The 25,652-nt window shown below is 37.6% G+C and overlaps 2 protein-coding genes and 1 pseudogene across 3 annotated transcripts; all 3 read right to left on the bottom strand.

Annotated features, from left to right (window-relative positions):
- Positions 1-3,205: 3,205 nt before the first annotated feature.
- LOC141835518 (cucumisin-like) lies at positions 3,206-8,759 on the bottom strand. Its single transcript, XM_074722929.1, has 9 exons — positions 8,610-8,759; positions 5,804-5,911; positions 5,626-5,732; positions 5,463-5,551; positions 5,151-5,388; positions 4,564-5,071; positions 4,405-4,481; positions 4,022-4,334; positions 3,206-3,961 (listed from the first exon to the last, which is right to left on the bottom strand). Exons 1-9 carry the CDS (start codon positions 8,757-8,759, stop codon positions 3,206-3,208), a joined length of 2,346 nt encoding a protein of 781 aa, XP_074579030.1.
- Positions 8,760-10,382: 1,623 nt separating this feature from the next.
- LOC141835976 (putative protein phosphatase 2C 33) lies at positions 10,383-15,173 on the bottom strand. 2 transcript variants are annotated; one of them, XM_074723394.1, is made up of 6 exons: positions 14,509-15,173; positions 12,808-13,152; positions 12,601-12,718; positions 11,113-11,336; positions 10,685-11,021; positions 10,383-10,615 (listed from the first exon to the last, which is right to left on the bottom strand). In XM_074723394.1, the coding sequence occupies exons 1-6, from the start codon at positions 14,758-14,760 to the stop codon at positions 10,572-10,574; spliced, it is 1,320 nt and encodes a 439-aa protein (XP_074579495.1). In that variant the 5' UTR covers positions 14,761-15,173; the 3' UTR covers positions 10,383-10,571. The 2 variants fall into 2 exon arrangements, with proteins under 2 accessions (XP_074579495.1, XP_074579494.1); XM_074723393.1 differs by having other exon boundaries at positions 10,383-11,021.
- Positions 15,174-20,032: 4,859 nt separating this feature from the next.
- On the bottom strand, positions 20,033-23,850 carry LOC141835504 (uncharacterized; annotated as a pseudogene).
- Positions 23,851-25,652: the final 1,802 nt, after the last annotated feature.

The raw sequence follows: 25,652 nt of genomic DNA, 5'->3' as shown, positions 1-25,652 counted from the left end.
ATTTAAATTTCATGTTAAACCATTAATGATATTAGGATGTCATGTCAGGATTCATCTACGCTTTTCAGATTTATTTGGTGGACGTTGGTTTGTGAAGTTGGACAGTCCATCTCCAGAATTAATCGAATCATAAGAATTGAATATCTGCATCTTTAAGTATGAGTAAAAATTAAAAAAAAAAGTTATTGTATTTTAGATTTACTTGATTGGTGAACTAGGAAAAAGATTATTTTAAAAAATAATCTTGTAAAACTTAAATATCTGAATTATGAAAAAAAAATTAAACTTTTTTTCTAAACATCATGGACTGATGGACATCCTCCTTAATTTAACTCTTATGATTCCGTTAAAATAATGATTTTTTTCTTTTAAATTCTAATCTAAGTTGCAATACATTTTGTTTCCCTAAAAAAAGTGATTGTGTCTCCAAATATTTATTTTGTCATTATTTTTTCATTTTTATGTATTTGTGTAGGGTTGTCTATTATTTATATAAAAGCAATTTTGAACTGCTTAAACTTATAGACATTCTAAGTATAAATTTTCAATCCTCTTCACATTGATTGTGTGTGTGTGTTTTTTTAGAGTTTTTTAGGTGTTCACTCCATCTAGATTAAATTTCACCAAAAAAATTGCATTGTTCTATGTCTTTATTTTTTTTTAATTTTGATTAATTTATATCCATATACAAGTTTTGATTGTTCAAAATTCATAAAATACTTGCTTGTACACTTGGGAGCCACTTGAGTTGTTCTATAACTTCATTAATTTTTCAATTTTAACTAGTTTAGATACATGTAAACATTTTGATCCCATGTAGTAAATCTAAACTATTCAAAATTCAAAACACTCTATTATGCTCCTTGAAACCTTTTGAATCATTATATGTCTTTATTATTATTATTTTTTTGAAAAATGATCAGTTTAGGTTTATGTATCAATTTTAATCAAAATTATTATATGAATCTAAACTTATAATGTTATCTCTATTGTGTTCCTTAGAGCCTTTGGAGTCACCCTATGTCTTTGTTTTTCAATTTTGACTAATTTAAGTCTTTGTATCAATTTTGATCAAAATTGTTATATGAACCTAAAGTTGTTTAATTCCAAAGATGACCTCTCTTTCATGTCCCTAAAGCCTTTAGAGTCATCATATATCTTTGTTTTTTTTTTTTTTTGACTAGTTTAGGTCTTTAGTGGAATGATAACTAGCCATGGGACTAATAGTAAGTGTCATATACAATTATTGCATGACATGCCTTTTTAATTAGAAGAATCTAAGAAAATAACCAAGTGTTTGTAATAACTGTTGGTGCAATTGAGCTCTTGTCAAGGTTCGTCAAATTTAGTTGATCAAATTTGAGTTGATTTAAGTTGAATTTTGATATTTGATTAATATATTAGTTGAACGTCATATAAGTCAAGGTTGATCGGAAATTTGACAGTCAATATGTTGGTTGGCAAGAAAAAAGTCTAAGTGGGTTACAGTTGATCAGACATTTGGCGGTCGGAAGTCCAACAGGAAGTTAGCATGAGGCGTAAAGTTCTAGCAAGTTAAGGTTAATCAAATGCTAGACAATAAGAAAGTCTCGATAGGTCAAGGTTGATTGATGTTAGACAACGATAAAGTCTCAGTAGATTAAGATTGATTGGATGCTAGGCAATAAAAAATTCTTGGCAGGTCAAGGTTGACTGGATGTTAAGCAAAGAAAATTTTGATAGGTTGAAGTCAATCAGATACTAGACAAGATAAGAATTTAGTAAAACTGAAACATGAATATTAGTCAATCGATATGATGTATTGATCGATCGATAGACTTTAAACCTCGAAATTAGAGTTTGAAGTATTTTTAGAGTTTTACTACAGTAATATGTGAACAGTAAGATACTACAATAATTATAAATATTAATTATTATAGTAGTAATCGATGATGACATTATAGCAACAAATAAAAGTTTTAGAAATCAATTGAAAAACTAGATCGATCATAATCAGTCAACTAATGGAGTGTATCAGTCTACTAATGACACTGTTCAAGCGAACAGAGAGTTCAGAACTTGAATGGTGGGATTCAATTGATTAGATTAGGCTGATCATGATAGCGACTGATGTTGAGATGGGTAAAGTCGTTGAGTTAACATATATGTTAAAGTAATATTCAAATCTTGAATCAATTGACATGATGGCTAAGATCAACTGATTGACAGAAATCAATCTCAACCTAAAGGTTATAAAAAAAGGGTTTCGAGGAGATTTTCGCAATCATTTTGAAGGTTTTGAAACAAAGTACTGGTACATTTCTGGACCAACAAGAGGTAAAATCAAGCAATCAACAATAAGCAACACCAAGTTCAATTTGTGTAAACTTATTAGTTTAAATTGTATTTTGATTTTGATTTTATCTTTGTATTTATTTGTATCTTGATCCAAAACAGGTTGAAAGAGACTTTTCCACCTCCGAAGGTATTTGAAAATGAGAAGGATAGTGATAACGGTTCGTTAATACTAGACCTTGGATGTAGCCATCTTGGGAGACAGTGAACCAAGTAAAATAGTTTGTGTTGTGCTTGTGTCTCTCTTATGTATTATTATTTATTTATTTGTAATAACAAATTATAGACAATTACACGAAATTTAAAAAAAAAGTGAATGAAGTTATTCACCCTCTATCTTACACGGATCCTAACAATAACTTAAACAAAATAAGGCTATAATACTTGTCATACATGCTAATTGAGTATTAGAATCCTAAAATTAAAAATGATAGATTACAAAATTCAAGCTCTAGTGCCAAGAACATTAAACATTTCTACAAAGAAGATATAGAAATTTTAACATTATAAGGAGGAGGCAGATGTTTAACGATGATAAAATTAGTTCAAGTACTCACAAACAATGTATAAAAATAAGGTCAAAATATTATCTTATTATAGTGCATATTCCATATGATTATAATGTTAAAACATATAAGCCCTTTAGATTAGCAATCCTAGCTAGACTTAAAGAAAGTATTTAAGAAAGTTAGTGAAAAACAATTTTTATTAATTCTTTCAGAAAATAAAAAACATGAACCCAAGCAATTAATACATGGATGGGAGACGAACTGAATTAAGCCAACAAGTATTCTGTCTTATTAATCTCCATCATCATCTTCAAAGTACGACATTAATTAATTAATTATCTCCTTAATTAATTAACCATCAATTAATCTTTTGAGTAATCCGTGAAGACCGTAACAACGCTCCTGACGCGGTGCTTCCCATCCGACCACGTCACCGACGCCGACACAATCCCGTTGACCTCCAACGGCCCTCCCCAAACGGTCACCGCAAATTCCTTCCGCTCGTTCAACCTCCTGAACCGCAGCACGCCGGGCGTCACCGTCACCCTCAGTCCTCCACCTGCGTCGACCGTCGCCGCGTACCGCGCGGTCGCGGCGTCGCCGACGTTGGTGACCGTCCTGTTAAACCCGGCCGCGAAGCTTTGGTTCTCCGGGACGTAGTAAGCCATGGACGGGTAGTTGAGATCGCCGGGGGATCCTTTGGTCCCCGGGCAGCTGCCGAGGACGTCGCCGGTGATGAGCCGGATCTGGGTCTCGTTGTACCCTTGGTCGCACAGCATTTTAACGTAGTCTGCCTCCGCTGCGTCGTAGATCAATCCCGGATCCCGCGCCGCCACCGGGTTCACTTGGCCTGAGCCGTAGGCGAGCTCCGCATCAGGGTGCAGAGAAGGGTTCATCGGCGAAGCTGTAGTGATCAATGCAGACATGATGGCCGCCGGAGACCACAGAGGATGGAAGGACTTGACGTAGGCAGCAGCTCCGGTAACATGGGGGCAAGCCATGGAAGTTCCCGAGATGATGTTGTAGTCGACTCGGCGTGGATCGTACTGGTACACCGACATGGATGCTGCACCTGACCACCCGGCCAAGATGTCGACTCCCGGAGCACTGAGATCAGGCTGCACCGGAATATTCCATTACAGGGAACAGATCAGGAACCATAGAACAAATTCCATTACCTTCAAAATGGCTGGTGTTATGGTATTTGGGCCTCTCGACGAGAAGGAAGCCACCACCGGAGCCTTGGAGTCGTGGACTGCTTCGCTTTTGCGTATATCAGCTAAAGCATCCCTGTCGATGTAATGAATGAGTTGGTCGCCGACGGTGCTGTTTACTACCAACGCCGGCAGTGGAAATGCTATTGAGAAATCGGTAAGATTGAAGAAGATGACGGCTCCTTTAGCTCCGGCGTTCAGAGGCCCTGATCCATCAGTCATTTGCCCGCACACGACTATCTTCCCTTTCACCATCTTCGCCTCCAATCGATCGCAACTGCGCATGCCATCGATCGTACGTGTTCGATGAAACAATCATTGGCTAATGATTAGCATTCATGTGTTACCTTGGAGAGCTTGCGTTTCCAAAGTAGGTTATTGGATAGAGCTTCTTGTCCGAGTCAAACGTGTTGATGGAAGCTCCCTGACGAACAAAAATGGCAGAGCAGAGGAAGAGATTTTATAGTCTTGTCGAAGAAGCTGGCAATCGCAGAGTGATCACTCACCTCGATGTAGTTGGAGTTTTTCAGGATCAGCTTGTCTATGATGTGGCGATCGGTGGAGCTGGCGGCGGACACCAGCATCCAGGGGGCCACGTTGCTGACGGTTCCTCTTCCGGGGCCGGCGTTGCCGCCGGCGGCGGACGTGAGGATCCCCTTCTTCATGGCGTGGAAGGCGCCGATGGCGATCGGGTCTTCGAAATAGTCGTCGGCGGAGTAGCTGCCGAGAGAGGCGGAGATGACGTCGACCCCGTCGGCGATCGCGTCGTCGAAGGCGGCCAAGATGTCGGCGCCGAAGCAGCCGAAGGACCAGCAGACTTTGTATACGGCGAGCCGGGCGGAAGGCACCGCGCCGCGGGCGACGCCTCCGGCCACGCCGTAGAGGCTCGCGGGGACCTCCCGGCCGGCGGCGGTGGAGGCCGTGTGGGTGCCGTGGCCTTCGAAGTCCCGCGGCGTGGCTTCGTACCCGCCGCCGCCGCCAAAGTGGTTGTAGTACCGCGCGCCGATGACTTTGCTACAATCAATCTCAGTAAAATCTTTACTAAATCTAGAAGAAATCTTCATCGCGAATCTACACGAGAACTATCCCATACTTATTGCAGACAAAATTCACACAGCGGCCTTTCCATTTCGGCGGCGGCGGGCCGAATCCCGCGTCGCTGAAAGCCTTCGACTCCGGCCAGATGCCGGTGTCGATCATGCCGACGACGACGTCGCTCTCTGCCGACGGCACTCGTCTCACGTTCTGATAAAACCCCAAGAAATCCCAAGACCTCGTCGTCAGCGGCTTCAGGATTTTGCTCTCGAACACCGAAACCACTCCTTCCACGCCTGCACGCAAACGATCGATCGATTAACTGCACTACGATCACCATTAACCGCCACCATTCAACTAATTTAGTTACCTGCAAGTTTTCCTTTCTCCTTCGCGGTGAGATTAGCGGCGAGTCCGGCGAAGCTGGTGTAGCTGTACACCAGCGACTCCCTCGATGAACTGCACCAATTCCTGCTTAATCAATCAATCTGCAAACTAATTTAACATGCAATTAACACTTGATTAATTATTACCATCCCTCGAGTACTTGATCGAGGATTCTGAGATAGTTAGCCTCGGCGAACCAACCCTGCGTCGTCGCCGGCGGCGGTGGCTGATGCCCCATGTACACTACATACACCTGGATCAGATTACATCGCCGTTAATTGTGCAAACCATCAGTATTATGCCTAATCAAATCTTAATCTTCACCTTTCTTTCTCCATTAGCCTCAGCAGCAGCAGCAGAGGCGATCAGGAGAGCTGCTGCGAAGGCGAGGAGAGGGAGCATGCAAAGGGAATTACGCCATGACATAATTACCTAAACTAATTAAGTCTGTGATCATTGATCAAGGTGAGCGATCGATAGGGTGAGAATGTGCACTTTATATTAATTACACGTTTAATGGCCCCAGAAATGAAGCAAGCACTTGATATTTTTTTTCTATACTTCAGCATTAGCAAAAAGGTAAAATCTGTTATCTCAGGGTATACGATCGAAATTGTTACCATCGAGATTCGATCTTTATCCACTTCAATAAGTCTGTCATGTAATAATCAACTCAATCATATCTTAAAAATTGATATTTTTTTCTATACTAATTGTTATAATTGTAATTATTAAAATTATATGATGATGATGATGATGCATGCATGATATAGGGCTTCGACTGGCCTTATAAGAATAGTCTTCCAAACTATTAAATGAACGATTAATGTCAACTCGAGCGAATTATCATCCTGCTCATATTGCCTTGCATGATTTTTTTTATTAATTGAAAAATCAGCAACTAACAGTTGACCAAATTCAATTGCATCATGTTAGAAGGAAAAGTGTGTTTAAGTTTATGTCAATCAGTTTAACTAGAAGGAAAAACAGGGTGTTGAACAAGTACTCTTATCTGTCGTCAAAATGATTAATTAATTAGAAGCTTTTGATTTTGACCGATCGATTCATCATTGTTAATTATTTAAAAATTAAAATTGATCATATATTTTAAAAGTTCACGATTTGGAACAAGCCTGTCGACCATCTTTTGTCTCCATAGCTACGCAATGCATTTAATGTTATTGCTGTGGAATTTTATTGTTGGAAATCATGATCATTTGAGTAAGTTTAGGTTCGGTTTTAAGATTTAGAATGTGATTTCGGAGGTTGTGATGCATGGTAAATGGAAGTAGAACACAATTCATTTTTCAATTGTTGATTTGATTTTTGGGCATTTAGGATTTAAATTTTTGAACTTTGATTGATTAATTGAGTTGTGTTACTTTTAAATAGGTGTTGAAGAAAATAATTTCGAGGATCGATAAATCGTTGTTTAACTCAACTAGAACTAAGGACTAATGTTGAAATTCATATCGACTTCATATCACCTATTTTGAAGTCTCATTTCCGTAGTAGATCAATTTGTTAATATACCATCACATTACAGAAACTTAGGGGGTGTCACACTAATCATATCAACTTGATATCACCTGCTTTGAAGTGCAGTAGATCAATTCGTTAACATATCATCAAGTCATTTTTTATTAACATTATGAGGCTCTTACTGTTAATATACCACTAAATCATTTTTTATTAACATAATAACATCAGGCTCTTATTGCAACCGATCAAAATTGATGAATCTACTACTTAATTTTTGATACCAACAATTAAAAAGATTCTTCTCTTACTTGCCGCATCAAAAATTAAATCAGAGGGAGGCTTTTCATAAAAATAAGCAGTTGAAATGAGATTTGTAATATGAATATCTTTAAGCTTTGCAAAGATGTAGAGGGCATTCTAAGATTTCATTTTTTAAGTACCATGACCAAAATGAACTCTAGCCTCCATCATCTTTTTCTTGTTATTTTTTCAAGATAAATCCACACAATCACTCACAATTCCCACCAACATTTTTATCGCCTCGATCGAGTCCATCGAACTCCTCCGATCCCTGATCTTCAAGCAAAGCCTGATCCAAGAACCACCTCGATCCAAGCCTTTGTCTCTTCAGTCCACTAAGCTCCTCCTCGATCGAGCTCCAAGCACAACAATTCAATCCAAACCTCTAACTCATTCTACAACTCCAAATCCAATACTCAATCTCAATGCATTGAGTCCATGGAACTCTCCTCCTAATCTCCAAGCAAACTAGCAGCTACAAACTCTGAAAGAGCCCACAGCCATCGTAGCTGCTGCTGCAATCTCTGGCTTGGCTATGAATCACTTGTGATGGCTGTGAACTCATGGCCAGACCATGAATAGCTCACAATTGCTCACAGTGGCAGCAAGCTAGTAGCTAGCTAGCGTGGCTACAAATTGTGGTTGTTGTGATCGAGCTTACACTGTTACACAAGTCCGAGCTAGCTAACAGCCTGGCTGTGAATCACACCCTACCTGCAATCTCCGGAATGGATATTGATCCAGTCCGAGATCAAAAATGAAGGAACCACCAAGAATGAGGCTGGTGATGGGTTGGAGATCTTCTCTATGAATATTACAGGGCTGGAAATCCACAGAAAGATCTCTGCAACAGTAAAAAAAAAATAAAATGGAGGTTAAAATGAACTTTTGCCCAGCCACTCCGACGCTTAAGTCAAACTTTGATGATTACAACAATCAAGAAGGAAAAAGACATGAAAGAAGTCAGGAAGTGACTAGATTTGTGTGCGTCTGACTTTCAATTTTAATTCTCTTTAATTGTTGCAAAAATCCTCCTAGGCCTATGGATTTTCAACTTGGTGATATCCGTAGAAAAGTATTAGAATATAATCAAAATTTCACATTGAAAATATATGAAAAAAAAATTATGAGTTTATAAGATGGAAGATATCTCCATTGGTATGAAACTTTTTAGGTAAAGTTCAAAAATAAAATCATGAGGATTTAGATTCAAAGTAAACAATATTATACTATTGTGGAGATATGTGGATTCCATTGATTCTAATAAGAAGATCTCCGACCATCACCAACCTTTGGTGATGGTTCCCTCATCCTTGATCTCAGACCAAAATGAAAGACACAGAATTACCTTTTCTCCCCTGTGGGCAAGGACATAACTGAGGATTGGGTGAGGTATTTGATTCTGAGGAGGTGGATTTAGAGCCTTCTTATCTTGCAGAGTGGGGGCGGATATTTGTGTGTTGGCCTCACCTCTTCGAGTGAATTGAGCCTCCTCCATGTTAATATATTTCTCGGCTCGTCCAAGAAGGCTATCAAAGTTAGAGGTCTTTTCACCAATAATCTAAAGAAGAAGTCTCTCTCTAACCATAATTAGAAGAAGACACTCGTCAAAATCTCGAAAGTGGTGGCAGGGGCGTCGAGGACGACCTGATTGAATCACTCGAGGGCGACCCATTTGAATTTGCCAAAGAAAGAAATGGAACCGGATGGAAGTCGATTAAACCATCTGTATGTCGATCCCAATAGAGTTGTCAGCAAAACTCGACACTTGGCATCATCTGTATATTGATGCAACAAGAAGATATTTTCGAATCTGCACAAGTAGCCTTTCTAGTCTGAGGACCCCGTGTGCTCCTCCAGTTGTGATTGTCAGAAATGAAACGGCAATTCCTCTTTATCTTGAAAGAAGTGGTGCCCAGTCGGGGTGCTTTGCCCTTATTAAGCTTTCTGATTGGCGGCTCCCAATCTCTAGATTCCCAAGACTGCTCCTCCTGAGCCGATGCCTTGTCAAGTGTTATAGTCGGAATTGGAGGTGCTTTTAGAGGAACCATCAATACTTGCACCGAAGCTGAGGGTATTTCGGTTGGAGTCAAAGATACTCTGGCAGGAGCAGGAGTTGGCAGAGTATGCCATTGCAGTATCCCTTCCACAATAGTCACGACAAGTTGATTGAAGTCTTTCCTTCCACATCATGGTGATGATTTCACCCTGACCCTTCTCGCCAGTGAAGTCATGATTCTCTTGAGTTCTTCCAGTGTCTCTCATCTCAACGTCTCAGCTCGGATTTCCTACAGATAGTGTTAATTTGATCTGGTTTGAGATCAAGGGTGAGGGAACCACCAAGGATGAGGATACTCACAGATTAGAGATATTCTCTGTGGATATCACCGAGATGGAAATCCACCGGCCTAGGAGAATCTCTACAACAATCAAAGAGAATTAGAATGGAGATCAAGGCGCACACAAATCCAGTCATTTCCTTATTTCTTTCTTGTCTTGTTTCCTTCTTGATTGCTCCGATCATCAAGTATGACTTGTGCATCTGAGTGATTGCGCAAAGATCCACCATGATTTATATTCTAACTCTCTTTGACTGTTATAGAGATCCTCCTAGACCTGTGGATTTCCATCCCAGTGATATCCACAGAGAAGATCTCTAACCCATCACCAACCTTATCTTTGATGGTTTCCTCATCCTTAATCTCGGACCAGATCAGATACGAATCACTTGCAACGGCTACGAACTCATCGCCAGCCCATGAATTGCTGGCATCTACGCCGCAAATTGCTCATAGTGGCCGCAAGCTAACGGCCTAGCTACGATCTACGGTCGTTAGATAGGGAGCAAAATAACTGTCAGACTCCTAACATGGCTCAGATGGAAATCCAAATGAAAAGTTCCATATCATTCCCTTCAAGTTGTACCAATCACAAAGTGCAACATTTCTCATGAAACTTTCTGGTTGTAGGCCAATGCATTCAGCGGACAACCACTATCTGGCTATTTCAGAATCTTATCTTCATCCTTCCGATGATGTATGAAGTTTGCAACTATATCAGCTAGTATCATCAAATCAATCCTTAGTGACTTTGTAAAAGAATTTCAGTCTAAACAAACTGTTAAAGACTTCAAAAAATAGCATAGTCCGAACAATTATTACGAATGAATGAATTAGAACAAAGCTGTCCATGTTTGGATAAAAGGAAACTAATCGAATGCTTATGCAATGATATGCAAATGAGAGAGCACCTAGACGCGCTAAAAAAAGTCCGTGCTGCTCGTATGGTGATGATAATGCGGGTCGACTTCTCAAGCTAGTTTTTGAGACTTGGTACTTGTTGACTGCTTGTTCCCTGCACCAACCCTGGGCAATGACAACAAGGTATCCACTCGAGAGACACCCTGTTGGATCGACCAATTACCTCCATCCATCGAGCTGACATTGACATCAGAGACCGATGGAACAGTGTCAACACCGTCGTGGGAAGTTGAACTGGAAGGTCCTTGCTTGTTGCCATCAGTTGTGCAGCGAGTCAATGGTTCGCCAACTTGGGTATGGATGGAGACGTCGGTGGAAATGTTAGATGTCTGAGATTGAAGAAAGAGACAAACTACCGCACAATCGTCGGTTCGTGAAGTTGGATATTTAAGCTTCCAGGCCTTCACAGCTGACTCAACAAGACAGCGAGCAGTAGAAGCCCTAGCTGGAGCAGATGCGACTATATCTACCACTTCTTTGTTGGAGAGCACATCCCAGACCTGTTATAATCAGCTAGAAAAGTTCAATCGTTCTAAACTTGAAACACGCAGGTGATGTAAAATTGAAAAGAAAATGATGTCCATATCTCACCCCGTCAGTAGCCAAGACGATGAACTCATCTCTTTCTGTGATTTGCCGATATGAAATGTCAGGTACGGAAATCAAACCGTAATCTTTTAAGCAAAAATCCCCCAATGCCCGTGCCATAGCCAAGCCTGGAACATCATTGTTAGGCAGCCAAACTCGAGCCACATCGGGCTCATCCTTAAGAGCAAAAACTCTGCCCCTACACAGCCTTATTCTTTCTGCTTCGTCTGTAAAAACAATGCATTTCTCGCTGTTTAAAGATTTATTTAACATCATTCAAGGAATAAGTAAAATAAATAAATTACAAGAGAAATCAATAAAGCATTTAGGTGTTCACATCTTTTTGAAAAGCTACTTATCTGAAGCGAAAGGTTCACATGATGCAGGGAAATAGAAGAGTGCTTATTTAGCTTAAGGTAAAGAAGGAAAACATGAAGGATCACATAAAGCTGACAAGGTGAATAATTCTTAAAATTAGATTAGAAAAACATTCTGAATTTTCTACAGAAAATGAAGAGTTTGGAAGCAGACGGATGAAAGAAAAAACCAACTGTTGTTAAGAGAAGCATGGAAGAGATCAAGTAAGCGATATTAGAACAAGGGACAGTGTGTAAATGCAGTGTGCAGAATATAGGAAATGTCCATATAGCTGAAAGCAATTAGCTGGATGGTTTCTTCCTATTGTTACATGTTGTGATGGGGTTTTAAGGAAAAAACAAAAAGAACATGTAGCTCATCATAGCTTGCAGAAATCCAGTGTAGTGTATGGAAAAATAGAAAAGAAGCAAAGGAAAATACTCAGAAAATCCTCAAGCAAAACAATCACATTAAGCATGAATTGTTCCCTCTCCTAGTTGTTGTAGACTTCCAGATATCAGATGACATGTTTCTCTACAATGATGTGGAATGTCATAACCTAGCTCTTGCAAGGATAACCATATATAGCAAGTCTTGTTAATAGTAAACAAACATAGGGAAATCCAGTATGTATGCTGACAAATTTAACAATTCTTGAATTATCATTTCTTCCAGTCAGCTAAACAGAGCATTTCAATTTCCTAGAAAATGCCATTAGACTTTGTCTCTAAATCTTCAACTAAATATCTGCTATACATGTTCTCATGTTATATTAGGAGATGATAAAAATACTCTAGATCCATAATTCTAACAAAACTTAAGTCCTGAAACAAGGATGAACTGCCGCATGATGGGAAACACAATTATCTCTTGTAGTTCCACCATTGACCATAGAAATCACAGATGAACTAATTCTGATGAAATTTGTTGCAACTTATAAAGGTCAGAAGACAGACATTTAGTTCATTAAGTCCAAAATATTTGTGCAAAACATTTGTTCAATTTTGAGAAGAGAAAAGAAAATCTCAAAAAGAAAAAAAAACACGCTTAATACATATAACCTGATATATTGAAACTGAAAAGTACACTTTTATGTGCTGGCAGTTATGAAGAAAAAAGGATTGAAATCCATACTTGGAAGATTGGGTTTAAGATCCACAGTCAATTGAACTGCAACTAAGGAGTTATCTTGGTCTCTGGTTCCAAGTACTGCTCTTGAATCTCCAACATTTCCGATATAAAGTTGTTGGCCCTAGAAGCATGCATTCAGATGATGCTAATTCAATCCAAATAATGAATGAATATTCAGCAATTGAAAGGTGTCAATGACTAAACTCTAACCTGCTTGATCAATGTGACTGCTGTTGTGCCACTGTAAAAACAATCAATATCAGGATGTTGTCTTAGTTCTTTATCCATTAGTCTAAAAGCCTTGAGAAACGATTCTTTCAGTGTCTTAAAGATCTGAGAGTCATCATCATTTTCTTCAAAGTTGATGGAAGCCCTATTATCCTCTTTGAGGGATAGAGTTGAACTTGCTTCTGAAGTGTTACATTCCTCACTTTCCCAAGTTGCAGTCAGCTTTAAAGGGAGAACATCTCTGACTTTTTTAGCAACTATATGGCCATATGGACCATGACCATCGAAAACCCCACAAAAAACAGTGTCATTTCTTGAGCCAAAATTCTGAACAGGAAGGTGGAATTTAATCAGAATAAGTAGTCTAGCATCACAAAACTGTCTAAATCAGAAAGAAGACAATGCAAATGGATAGCAAAAAACGTGATAATGGTAATGCATATACCAAATATGCCAAACAAGAATTTGGGAAATTTTGTGGAAGAAAAGAAAAGTAAAAAAATTGGCTTCTCCTAAAGAAACTGAGATCTATGTTGTTATTTTGAACAGCTTCAATCATTGAATATCAGAACCCTTATCTCAGAAAAGGGAGACTGAATATTCTAAATCAAAATAGATCAAGAGGTTCTGTTGTCAATCTACATTGTATTTCAGCATGTATAGGACAATCTTCAGGAAGTCATTAACTGTGAGAATTCTTGGAGTCAATAATGGAATCAACTAAAGCATTGATGTTTTTTCAATTAAACTTTATGCACTTTATTTTTATTTTTTTGAAAGAGAAAAGTACATTTATCACAGTTGGATTACATGTTCACAATGAACAATACAAAACTAAACATCCCACAAGAAAGAAAAAAATATTTTATATTATAAAGAAGCAAGATCTGGTTAAAACATAACATTTTCCATGCAGGTCATAAATTGATCAAGGTATTTTATCAGAAAGAACATTAACAAATACATCATTCTTTCTCTTGAAATTATTGGAGTGGGCAATGATTGGCATCAGGCAGTCTGATGAGTCCATGGATACAGGAGACAAGCTGGAATTACGCCAGCCTGACTCATTCTACATACATATACATATACCAACCCTATCAGATATTATATCATCCTGACCGCTTATTATGTCTACCAATTTGGTCTTCTGATGATTTGATCTCCACTCTTTATGTTGAAGTATATTGTGGCATTGTCCATGAGAACAACGAGAGCTCCTTTCTATGAGCTTGTATGGCTGTGGACAGATGTAGTGCAGTGATAAAGCACTTAGGGGAATAAATAAGGGGAATTTCAATAGGGATGAATATCACCTGGATTATAAAATAATAATAATAATAATAATAATAACCCATGTCTCGCTCAACAATACACACGGCCGTAAGATGATCTAAAGCAACAAAGGAAAGATCAAACACTTTCTCCTTTAATTAATAAAACTTGCGACGTTCTATCTTTTAATTGCTGCAACATATCTGAATAATTATGAGAATGAAACCAAAAGAGTACGCCTAAACTGGAGCCCTGGAAAAACAACATGATGTTCTGCTGCATTTCACTATATAAACAGTCGCTAAGCATCAACAGATAGAAACACTGCATTATGTTCTGCTGCATTTCTCTATATAAAAGTCGTTAAGCGTCAACAGATAGAAATGATGAGAAGGTGACAGATCAAACCTCCCAAACGATCATGGCGTCCTGGTTGGTTCCCTTCTTTCCCTGTTGGGTGAAGAGCGAAGCGACAGCACTGGCCCCGTTCAGGAACATCCTCCCGGGGATCCTATGGACCTGCTCCTCCCTCCTGGACGAGCTCCTCTGGGGCCTCCTCCGGGACCCTCTGCGGCTCCTCCTCGTGCCGGACGCCGGCGAAGAAGGCGAGGAAGGGGTGGAGGAGTTGCTACGCCCATCCGCCGAAAGACAGGACCCCATCCGGAGGGCCCTGACGACGCCGAGTAAGCAATCCAGACCAGCAACGCAGCCCGACTCACCACCACCACCACCACGCTGCCTCTCTAGCCGATCCGTCGGGTCCCCGCCGCCAACTCCTCCCTCCTCAACGGATCACAAACGAACACGGCAACCCAATCCCAGTCAGCATCGCTCGTGAGGCCTCCCCTCCCCACCGACACAATTTTCCGCCAGCAAGGTATCCGATCCTGCTACTTTCTCCTTCCGTGTCCGCGATCAAGATCACTCGAAAAGAAAAGGAGGAAGAAGGATCGAGAAAAGCTCATCTCATCTCATCTGGGACGAGATGGATTACAAAAAGGGCGAATCGGATCCGCGAGAACAAAAAGAAGATGAGATCGCCGAGGTCATTTTTAGACGCGGTGCTTTCGGAATTGGATAAAGCCAAAAGGTGAAACGAGAGAAAGCAGCAGTGTCTTAATTTATCGGCAACGCCTCCAACGGAGAATCTATTTATTGATTTAATTTTATGATTAATGAGGAGTCCTCCAGTCCAGTAAAAATAAAATAGCTGCATTATTACCGGTCAGGTTGACTTTGACTAAGTCAAAGTTTTGAAGGAATGAGAGGGATTAATTTTAGGGTTTCTCTTTGTTATGTTATTTCTTAATTTTTGTTAATATATATATATATATATAATATTGATATGTTGTGTATCTTTTTGTGCACCTACGATGCACAACAGAGGTGTCGGGGCATCCGGATCACTTTCGGACATCCGGATTAGAAACAGTATCATTTTTAAATTTTATTATTATTTTTTATTTATATGAAGCTATTTGGAATTTTAATTTTAGGATATGAGGATTGGATTATAGTATTGAATAAAAAAAAATTTTAATGAAAAAAATTTAGATGCTTAAAATGGAATACCAACTCATGGTAGAGCGAGCCAATTCATTAGAAACCCCTCATATGGTGCGACGAAATAGGTCGACCATCAACTTAAGGTTAGAAAATCTCAACCCAATCCAAGATGAGTTGCGGAGTAAACAGGTCAACCTACGAACCTATCAAAAAATTAAAAAATTTTAAAAATTTTAAATTTAAATTATAGTTTAAATTGGTCTAAGTTAAACTTTTTAAGTTTGAATTACGATTTAGATAGATCAAGTTCACTAATCCATTGAATGTTTTACTTTAATTTTAAAATTTGAAAAGAAATTAAGTTTTTTAAATTTGCAAGTCAACCCAAACCTATCACAAGTCAACCTACACAATTGCGAGCCTAGTGGATCAATCCATTTGAATCCACTTTAAAATGAAATGATAAAATTTAAACTCAATCCACCTAAATTATTTGACGAGACGGGTCAATCTAACGGTCCTAACCCAAATTGATGGCTATACTCACAAGGTATGCGGGATAAGGACTGCAGGATAACAATTGCGCACGCCCTGTTAGCATCTAAAATTTTTTTAATGCTTAATATTATAGCTCAACTCCTAGATTCTAAAGGCACAATCTTAAATAACTTCGATGTAAGTAAATTCAGATGTTCAAAAGTAAAAAGTAATCCAGACGCCCGGACACCTCTGTCAAAACATAAGCTGCCCCTAGTTGTCTAGCCTATGAGGCAACCTCATGCATTGCCCCTCATAGCTTGAATGAGTACAAGTGAATTTGTGCATTTGCTAATTGGCATTGGATCCAAAAAGAAAACCACACGACAAAAGTTCTCTCACAACATTTAATTGATTGAAAAACAATTATGCTAACACATGGATTGAACAACAAGATGATGAAGAACATAATGATGAGGAGTGAGTGCTATACAGCTCAACCCTTTTCATTAAGATTTAGCACTGGAGTGAGTGATCTGTTTTGTATGTTATTGTCTTGATGGTAACAGAGAAGAAGACCCTTTAGGACATTTCCTGTAGGATATGAGTAGGAGACAAAGCAACAAGATCAGCTTGCCTTTAAAAAAAACAAATTAAAAAATGGTTAAACCATGTGTTTGAAATTGGACAGAGCAAATCATTCAAAATGATCATTCAAAAAAGAGTTAGGAATTGATCCCGATCAATAATTATCATTTTAAAGCCATGGCCGAAGAATATGTATTTTTTCTTTTGAAGACAAATACTGGCAAAGAAGGGATGATGTGAGATGAATGTGTTTTTTTTTATAATTTAAGTATTTAATTATTACAATTTAATTAATTTTAAAAATGATCCATCTAACATTAAGAAAAAATTTTATTGATCATTAGAATAAGTAAAAAATATAGATAAATCATGATAGATAATTCAATATCATAAAATTTTCAAACTTCTCAAATATAATATATCATAGGTGAAATTTAGGGGGCGTTTGGTTGGCGCATTTTCCGTTTTCATTTTCTATTTTCCAGAAAATGAAAACGAAAAACGCGTTTGGTATGTGTTTTCATTTTCATTTTCTGGAAAATAGAAATCCATTTTCTAAGAAAATAGAAAACGACTTTTGATCGTTTTCCAAACCTCCAGCTTAAAATCAGAAAATGGGAAAACGCACGTTTTCCACTTTGCCCGACCTCTTCTCCCTCACCCCTCCTCCTCTTCGCCTCCAACCCCTCCCGCACCGCCTCCGAGCACCTCAAGCGCGGAACGTGCCCTAATTTCTCCTCCCCCTCCTCCTTCGCCGCTCCGCCTCTTGCTTCTCCTCCTCCGCCGCCGCCACACCCCAAGCCCATCTCTGCCATTGCCCCCTGCGTTTCCTCCTCCGCAGCCGGCCCTAACGGCCGAAAGCGTTCCTCCCCCTCCGTCACCACCAGCTCTTCGCTTGCCCCCTTACGCGTCGCCGTCGTTGATCCTGCTCGGTTCTCTTCCTCGCCGAACACCCCCGTCGCGGGTAGCAGCGGCGATTTTTTTTTAAGTTAGGCTTTAATCAAATTTTAATAATTAACTCCTAGCTATAGTTGGGATAGTTTAAAACTAATGGAAACAATTAACTCTAGATTACCGAACCAAGTTAACTTTAGATTATCGAACCAAATGCATTTTTCAATTTTCTTTTCTAGAAAACAGAAAATAGTATATCATACCAAACGCATTTTCTATTTTCTGAAAACTAGATCAGAAAATGGAAAACTAGAAATAGAAAATGGAAAACAGAAAATGGAAAACATTTTCCAAACCAAACACCCCCTTAAATTTTCGTTATCTAAGAAATCCGTCTTTTTCTTATCACCGCACCATAATTAGAGGGCAAGATGAATATGTTTTATTCTTTGAATGTTAGTTGAAATTGTATTCTGCTCCCAATTAATAGATTAAATAAACCAGCCAGAGGGAATAAATACAGGTTAAAAATTAAAAGGAGATTTTAAAGTATACAAATCATCACAAGGGTATTTTTTAATAAAAATAAAAATAAATATCCCATCAAATGATACGATAGTAATTACTATATAATTAATACAATATTAAAAAATTAATTATTTCACTTTAATTAAAAATATTATATAATGTTAAAAAACTCTTTATCAATTTTACTAAAATTATTAAATTTTATTAAAATCATTTTAAATTTATCAAAAACATTAAAAAAAATAGATTATAATTGTTATATAATTATAAAATAAAGTTACTCGTCACAATAGATTCCCGTCACAAATTTTGTGACAGGAATACTGGACCGTTCGATTTTAAAGTTAAGATTAAATCCAGACCGTAGATTGAATGGATAATTGCGATGATCTGGATTTAATCTTCTATTTTAAAATCGAACGGTTCATATTTCCGTCATAAATTTGTGACGGAAATCTGTTGTGACAAGGATTACCTCTCATAATTATAACAACTATTGAATAACTACTATAATACTATAATAATATTATATTAATTATTATAATATTATAATAACTATAACATAACAATTATACGTTGTAATAGTAGCTAATAAGAGTATTTTTGAAACAAATAATATAATGGAAATCTTTTTAATTTTTTTTAAAAGATATAAATTTGAGATGTCCTTTTAATTTTTATCCATAAATAAATGTTGATTTTTTAAATAAAATTATATCACTTTAAAAAATAGATTTAAGTGCACATAAGCAAAGGTGTATAAAAAATGTGTAGTAGAAACATTAAAAAATAAAAAGAATACATAATTTATAACAAGAAGAATAAATATCTTAAAGAATGTAACTCTCCATCTAAAATACATAATTTATACATTTAAAATACATAATCTATATAATAACAAGTCTTATGAAGTCTTATCCTAAACTCTATTTCCTACTATATCATATTTATATTTAAATAAATTTTATCTTATTTTATTATTACTAATCAAATATTTTTTTGTTTGTTATCTTTGTCTTTTTTATGTGTACATTTATGATGTTTTACACATTTGTTATAGTTTCATATCATTTAAGTCGTCTTAAATGCATAAACTTCAAAATTTTCTCTCATTAGATCAACTCGATTTTTTCTCTAATATTTTTATTTTTTATATGTCTATACATCTACCTTAACATTTTCATCTCTGTAATTCTCATTTTCTACTCATGTATTTGAGTCATAGTCCAACATTCAACTCTATATAAAATAGCAAGTCTAACCATCCTTTTGTAAAATTTTTCTTTCAATCTTAGAAGTACTTTATTATCACAAAGAACACCTTACACCCTTTTCCATTTCAACCATCCAATTGTATTCTATGTAAGACATCTTTTTCAATCTCTTTATTCTTTTATAAAAATAATTCAATTACAAAATACACAATCTATCTTTTACAAAATATAAAATAGAAAAAAAAAAAGATCATATGAAATGAGGAAGATAGATAGTAACAAAACTAGAGAAAATAGAACAATGCTCAATGAAATAAAAATTTTGAGATCTATGAGTTGCATTTGAGAGGAACCCTCCAGAACCTACATGGAATTTCCAACGGATAAAATTGTCAAACTGCTTATCCATAACCTTGGGCAACCAAAATTCTTGAATCTTGGTCGCCCAACATTCAAGGGATACCCATTGGATAATGGATACTCATCTTATCCATGAAACAACAAACTTTGGTCAACCAACATTAGATAAAATATATGTGGGAAATTTAAATTTCGAAAAGTCAAAGCCACTAATGTTTAGTCGACCAAACTTCAATCTTTGTCAATCAACTTTATTAGAAATTGGTGCAAATGAATTGAACCTTTCTAAAGTCACATGCATGAAGTTTTTTCTCCCAGTGTGCAACACCTCTGGCACTGCAATGAGACTAGGAACTATAGCTGAGAGGCAATGCTCAGCTCCATTTTAATTTTTTACATCACTTAATATACACAGATTAATGAAGACTTCAGTACCAGAATCAAAGATCAATTTGGACATAGCGTTACACATTCACCAATTTAATCGAGTTGCTGTTTCATTAGCTATAAAGTATCTACTGTACAAAGCACAAGAAATTGCAAGGAATTCGGCCCACAAATATCGTCGAGTACTAGGGGGAAAAAGGGCAGACAAGCCAGGAAAAAGTTTCACAGGCTTGCGTGACTACATGAACCAAAGAAAAGAAAGCATCTACTTACATTCATTGATTTCAACATTTGAAAGAAGTCCTCCACTCAAAAAGATTTTTGGTCACTTTTTGATCCAACACTTCTTTGATGGCTGGGAATTTGCCTGATGTAGGAGACGTTAATTGGAGGAACTATCAGAGCTAGCTGGTACAACTGCAAATTTTCCTAAAAATTACCATATAAATTGGTTAACTAATGGTACAAAATAGAATGAAATATCACAAGATAGCAACTTCCACGATATTAATATTGACGCTTTCAATCCCGGTAACAAGATAATTGTACAAAGAGGATTAGTAATGCAATACATTCATACAAATATATCTACATTTTATCTATTGGCTATTTGGACTTCTTTGTTTAGGTTGCAGCAGTAGCCGTAGCCTACATACCATATTTAAGTTTCCATGAAATTAAAAAAAAAGTTTGATTTAGTAATCAAAGCATTTTTTAAAAAAAATGTTTATTCTTTTAATGTATTTCATTATGTATTGGCTGTGCAAGAATAATAGAAGGCTTCTCTTTTGTAATTGTAGGATTTTCAAATTAGAATAGCTGATGAATCACAGTTTTATTGGGAAACTATGAAACCTTGAACGACAGATGTGGCTTAGGAATCCTATGCACATGTATTATAGATTATTGTAAGCAAAACAAACTATTGTATTATAGATTGGAGCACTGATGATAACTTGGAGCTCATTTATGGTAATTCAACATTGTTAAAAAACAATCTAACAAATTCTGTAAGTTGGATGATCGCCCCCCAATCCCCAATATAAAGGAGGAAAATATCAATCTATCTATGGTTCACTGAAATGAAATGTAAAGGTGGAAAATATGTTGAGATGAAGACATGCCACATTGTAGCAGAACATATATACAACTTGGAAGGGAATGTTGAAAGATAGTCATGCCATATTGACACACATAATATCTACAAAAGGGCAATTATCAGCTATGAAAGGTAATGTATTAAACAGTATAACGAGTCAGCTGTAAGACTTAAGGAATTGCTGTAGTGATAACTCAGACATTAACTATTTGCAGTTAGAAATAACAAAAAAAAAATTTCTTTATGCTACCTTTGAAGATGGAGGTAAAAGAGCATCATATGTATTTTCTCAAAACTCTATAGCTTTTCAGATTTCCTGTAATTGACATGATATTTCCTCTAGTTGTCATAGATTGCAAGTCTCCTTTTCCTTTTTCTCTGCTGAAAAGTTAAAATTTTCTCTTCCTTCTTGAATCACTTTTAGCTTATTCCTCAAGAACTCAACTTCATTTTCAAGTTTAGATCTTACATTATTGATTACAGGCATAGAAATCCTCCTCATGTCTAACAGTGGAACTCCATTACTTACAACATCAACTGATTGGCCCACTGTTATCACATCTGAGCTCCTTCTGTGTATGTTTGTATCTAATGGATTTAGACTTGTGTTTAAATTTTCAGTCAAGCAGTGCACTTCACTTTCTGAAGATGATTCTTACGGCCCACCACTTCTGTGTGATCTGCTCAATACCATCTGAGGAGTATTTAACTGTCCCATATTTCCCTCTCTATTCATGTCTATTTAATCATCAATTACATGCACATCAAGAACACTTGCTTCAGTATCGACCTGAAATGAGATGGAACCTACTTCATCTGCATGTAGACTTTTCCTCATGCATAAATCATTTAATGAAACTCCAACCTCAGATTTCCTATCTTGTGTTTTATCTTCTTTATCACGTAGATAAATAAAAGGAGCATGGAAAACATTATGTTGTGCCTCAATTAACCTAGACGAGCTAGAACCATTTCCATAGCTAGACCCATGGCTTTGGATTGAAGGTAGAAAATTTTCTATTGTTAACATGCCTTTTTCCTGCACATGGCAATCATTCGTATCAATTGGCAAATCAGAATGTTGCTCCTCAGCATTGCACTGATTACCTACATTGCTTGAATGTTGTAACTCTTCAGTCATAGTTGATTCTTTTACAAGTTCTGCAGAGGATTTCTGTCTAGAAGCCACCAAAAACTCTATTTCATCATGTTGTACTTCATCACGAAACCTTTCATTCTTTTTGATGGATTCATAGACCGTTTTTAGCATGAGTTCGGTATCATCAAATGAACCAATTGAAGTACCAGTTTTGTTGTCAATTAACTCCACTGCACTAGACGGATCACTCCCTGATATCTGCTTAGCACCAGCAGCACTGACAATCATTTGTTGGTATGCCTCAACTTCTTTCTGCAATGCATGCTTCTCTCTTTCTTGCCGCACAATGATCTCCTTAAGAATCTCCATTTCTTCTTCATCATATGCAGATTTCTCTTTTGCCATGGTCTTGTATTGCCGAGCTTCCATTTGAATTGCTGATTTCTCCTCCTGGAGTCTGAGTATCATGGCCATTGCTTCATCAGCTGCACTTGCAGCAGCGCTCCTCTCTTTTTCCAGATCCTGATAAAGGGCAGCTCGGGCAGACCTTTCTTCTTTGAGTGCTTGTCTCAGTTCTCTTATTACATCACAATCATTTTTCTCTTCATCACAAAATCTCCCAATGCCATTAGACAAGACCTTAGCCGTAGTTTGCAATGCATTCGTAGAACTGACTTCTTCAGCCACAGCATTCTGGTGACCTAGAAATAATTTAAGCAATGTTGACACTTAAGCAGCAATAGGTTGTTGAATAGTTGAAGCTGAACTATAATTATATGAAATTGTAAGGATGGAAGTGGAGATCACAATTCTGTACCTGAAAAAAGATAATTGGTTCCAGGAATCGCATTTGCAGTGCTCTGTACCAGAGGAAGAGGGTCGTTGATGCTCAAAGGAGTGACAATGATCATTTCCCCTTTTGATCCTCCTCCGCCGGAGAAGGTAAGGCAGACAAAGAAGCGCTTTTGATGGAAATATTCTTCTTCTGTCGTCTCCATCGTTTGAGTGCATTCGATGACCTCTCTTGTCGGAGGACCGCCTTCCCCTTTACATCGGCAAAATCCTTATCTCCGTAGTTTGAAGAATCTCCTCTATCTGCCAAATGATAATTCAGAAGGCTCAGGTTCTTGGAATCTCGTGCACGCGATTGGGACACCGAGCCGCAAGACTCCTCACCTCGGTCCATCTCTAACATCCCGCCGCCGGCGGAACCACCTCCACTATCCTCACCAGCACGATTGATGATTCGGAAATTGTCGCACCTTCCAACACGGGAGGCTCTCGATTCGCCCGTGCAGACGGAATCAAAAACGCCTCCGATCTTTCCGACAGGGTAGTCAAGGAGGAACCGCTGGAGGCAGCCGAGAGTAGGCTGCTGCTCCTGACGCTGACGCTGACGCTGACGGCGGCGGTCGATGAGGACGAGGTCACAGGAGCAAGGGGCGGAAAGTCCGACGAGGGATAGGACCTTGGAAACGAAGAAGGCGAAGGAGGCTGCGCAGAGGAAGAGATAGACGAGGGCGAGGTCGACGAAAGAGGCGACCAGGCCGCGGAGCGTCCAGCGGTGGTGGCTCGCCCGGCACGCCTCCATCGGCGCCAGATTCACGACACATATGAACCCTTGGCATCTATGGCTGGTATGTTTTGGTTTCATTTTAAAAAATTATAGTGGTTGATTGATTGAGAAATGAAAGTTAATAATTGTCTTTATTGTTGTAGGTTCTAACAATATGCTTTAGGATTCAATGTGGAAAGGATCTGGGTAAATACTAGGATAACTTGGATGCTGTATCCTTTAAATATCTTGGAGTAGCATCCTTTACATATTAATTTTCTTGAGGTTGTATGTATTTGACTATCTTGATTTTCCTTCCATTTTACAGATTCGAAGGTATGAGGAAGTTATCAAATTCTGTTAGCAAACTATGGAACATGTTGAAGGTATGAAGAATTCTGTTATCAAATTCTACTGACAGGAACTTGATTTTCCTTTACATATCTTGATTTTCCTTCCATTTTACAGATTCGAAGGTATGAGGAAGTTATCAAATTCTGTTATCAAATTCTGTTAGCAAACTATCAAATTCTGGCACCTCTTTTTTAAAAATTTTCTTTCAACAAACAAGCATCCTTGATGTTACTCTAGAGACATGAAGTTTTCTGTCAATTTTTCGCAGATTTTCTATCCAAGCGCAAAATTGTATGGAGGAGTGATCATGACTGATGGTTGTATCAAGTTACTTGTTATATTTTCTTTGCCAGTATTACATCGGAGACTCGACTTGGTTGTTTAACATTATTAGTTTGATTAGTATCTTGTTTTGTTGAATGGTTAATGCATTGAACCTGTGTTTGGATGATCACCATAAAACTCAATCGTATTGCATTTTCTAGTTTTGTTTTGTTTGTAATGAACTGTGAAAAGTATCAGAGTTGGATACATTCTGGCTAGCCTGCTACAACTTTCAAGACTGCTTATGAGAATAAGCAAGGTAAGAGTATCATGCACTGAAACTGTGTTTCTTAAGTTCTTCGGAAGAGTATACAAATGGAGGGGGTTATGATCCAACAGGGTATAGTAATTTTTACGTCTTAACTCCCTCATATTTCCTTGCAGGAAGATTGCTCCTACTCTCTTGTTAGATATTCCACATGATTCACTGATAATGGATAAAGAAATATTTGGTCCTTTGCTTCCAATTATCACTGTAAGAGGCCCTGTATACTTCAACGATCTTATATACCTCAATGTTTCTTTCTCACTTTTGTTGGAAATCCAGTTGATATAATACAACAATGATAACAAGTCATAAATCCTAACTGTTCAAGGTTGTTGTTTCGTAGATATATGCTATGTTTTCTGATAACCATTATGTACTTCTTTACACAGTTTGACAAGATAGAACAGTATCTGCAGCCTATCTCTTCACGAAAGACAAGAAGTTAGAAGAGAAATTCGTCAAAACTGTATCTGCAGGTGGCATTCTCATCAATGACACCGGCCTACACGTAAGTTCTCATATATTGCCATTGAATTCATACTCTATGCACCTCTGTTTCTTCAATTTACTGCTATGGTTAGCATCAGATTGACTAATTAGCAAACCGAATTAATAGAAAATGTGTACAGTTACCATGCTGTTGACTAATGCATCATGTTGTTGGCATTTCATTCTGCTATAAACCTTATTTGGACATCTCAATTTAGAACCTTCAAGTGTAGAACAAACTGTGTACAGTTACCATGCTTATATCTAAGATTATGATGAGCCAACATTTTACTTTCATGTTGCTTGTACATGTGAAGTATCTTTTTCCCTTGCATTAACCAACTCTTTAATGGACAAGAAACTGATTTCATTGTTAAATTTCTTTATTATCATCAGGACCTGGAGGAAAA

Source organism: Curcuma longa, chromosome 10 (assembly GCF_044706935.1).
Source record: "Curcuma longa cultivar G26 ecotype Majalengka, Jawa Barat chromosome 10, ITB_CL_G26_1.1, whole genome shotgun sequence".
Classification (NCBI taxonomy): domain Eukaryota; kingdom Viridiplantae; phylum Streptophyta; class Magnoliopsida; order Zingiberales; family Zingiberaceae; genus Curcuma; species Curcuma longa.
This window is presented reverse-complemented; position numbering and strand designations above follow the sequence as displayed.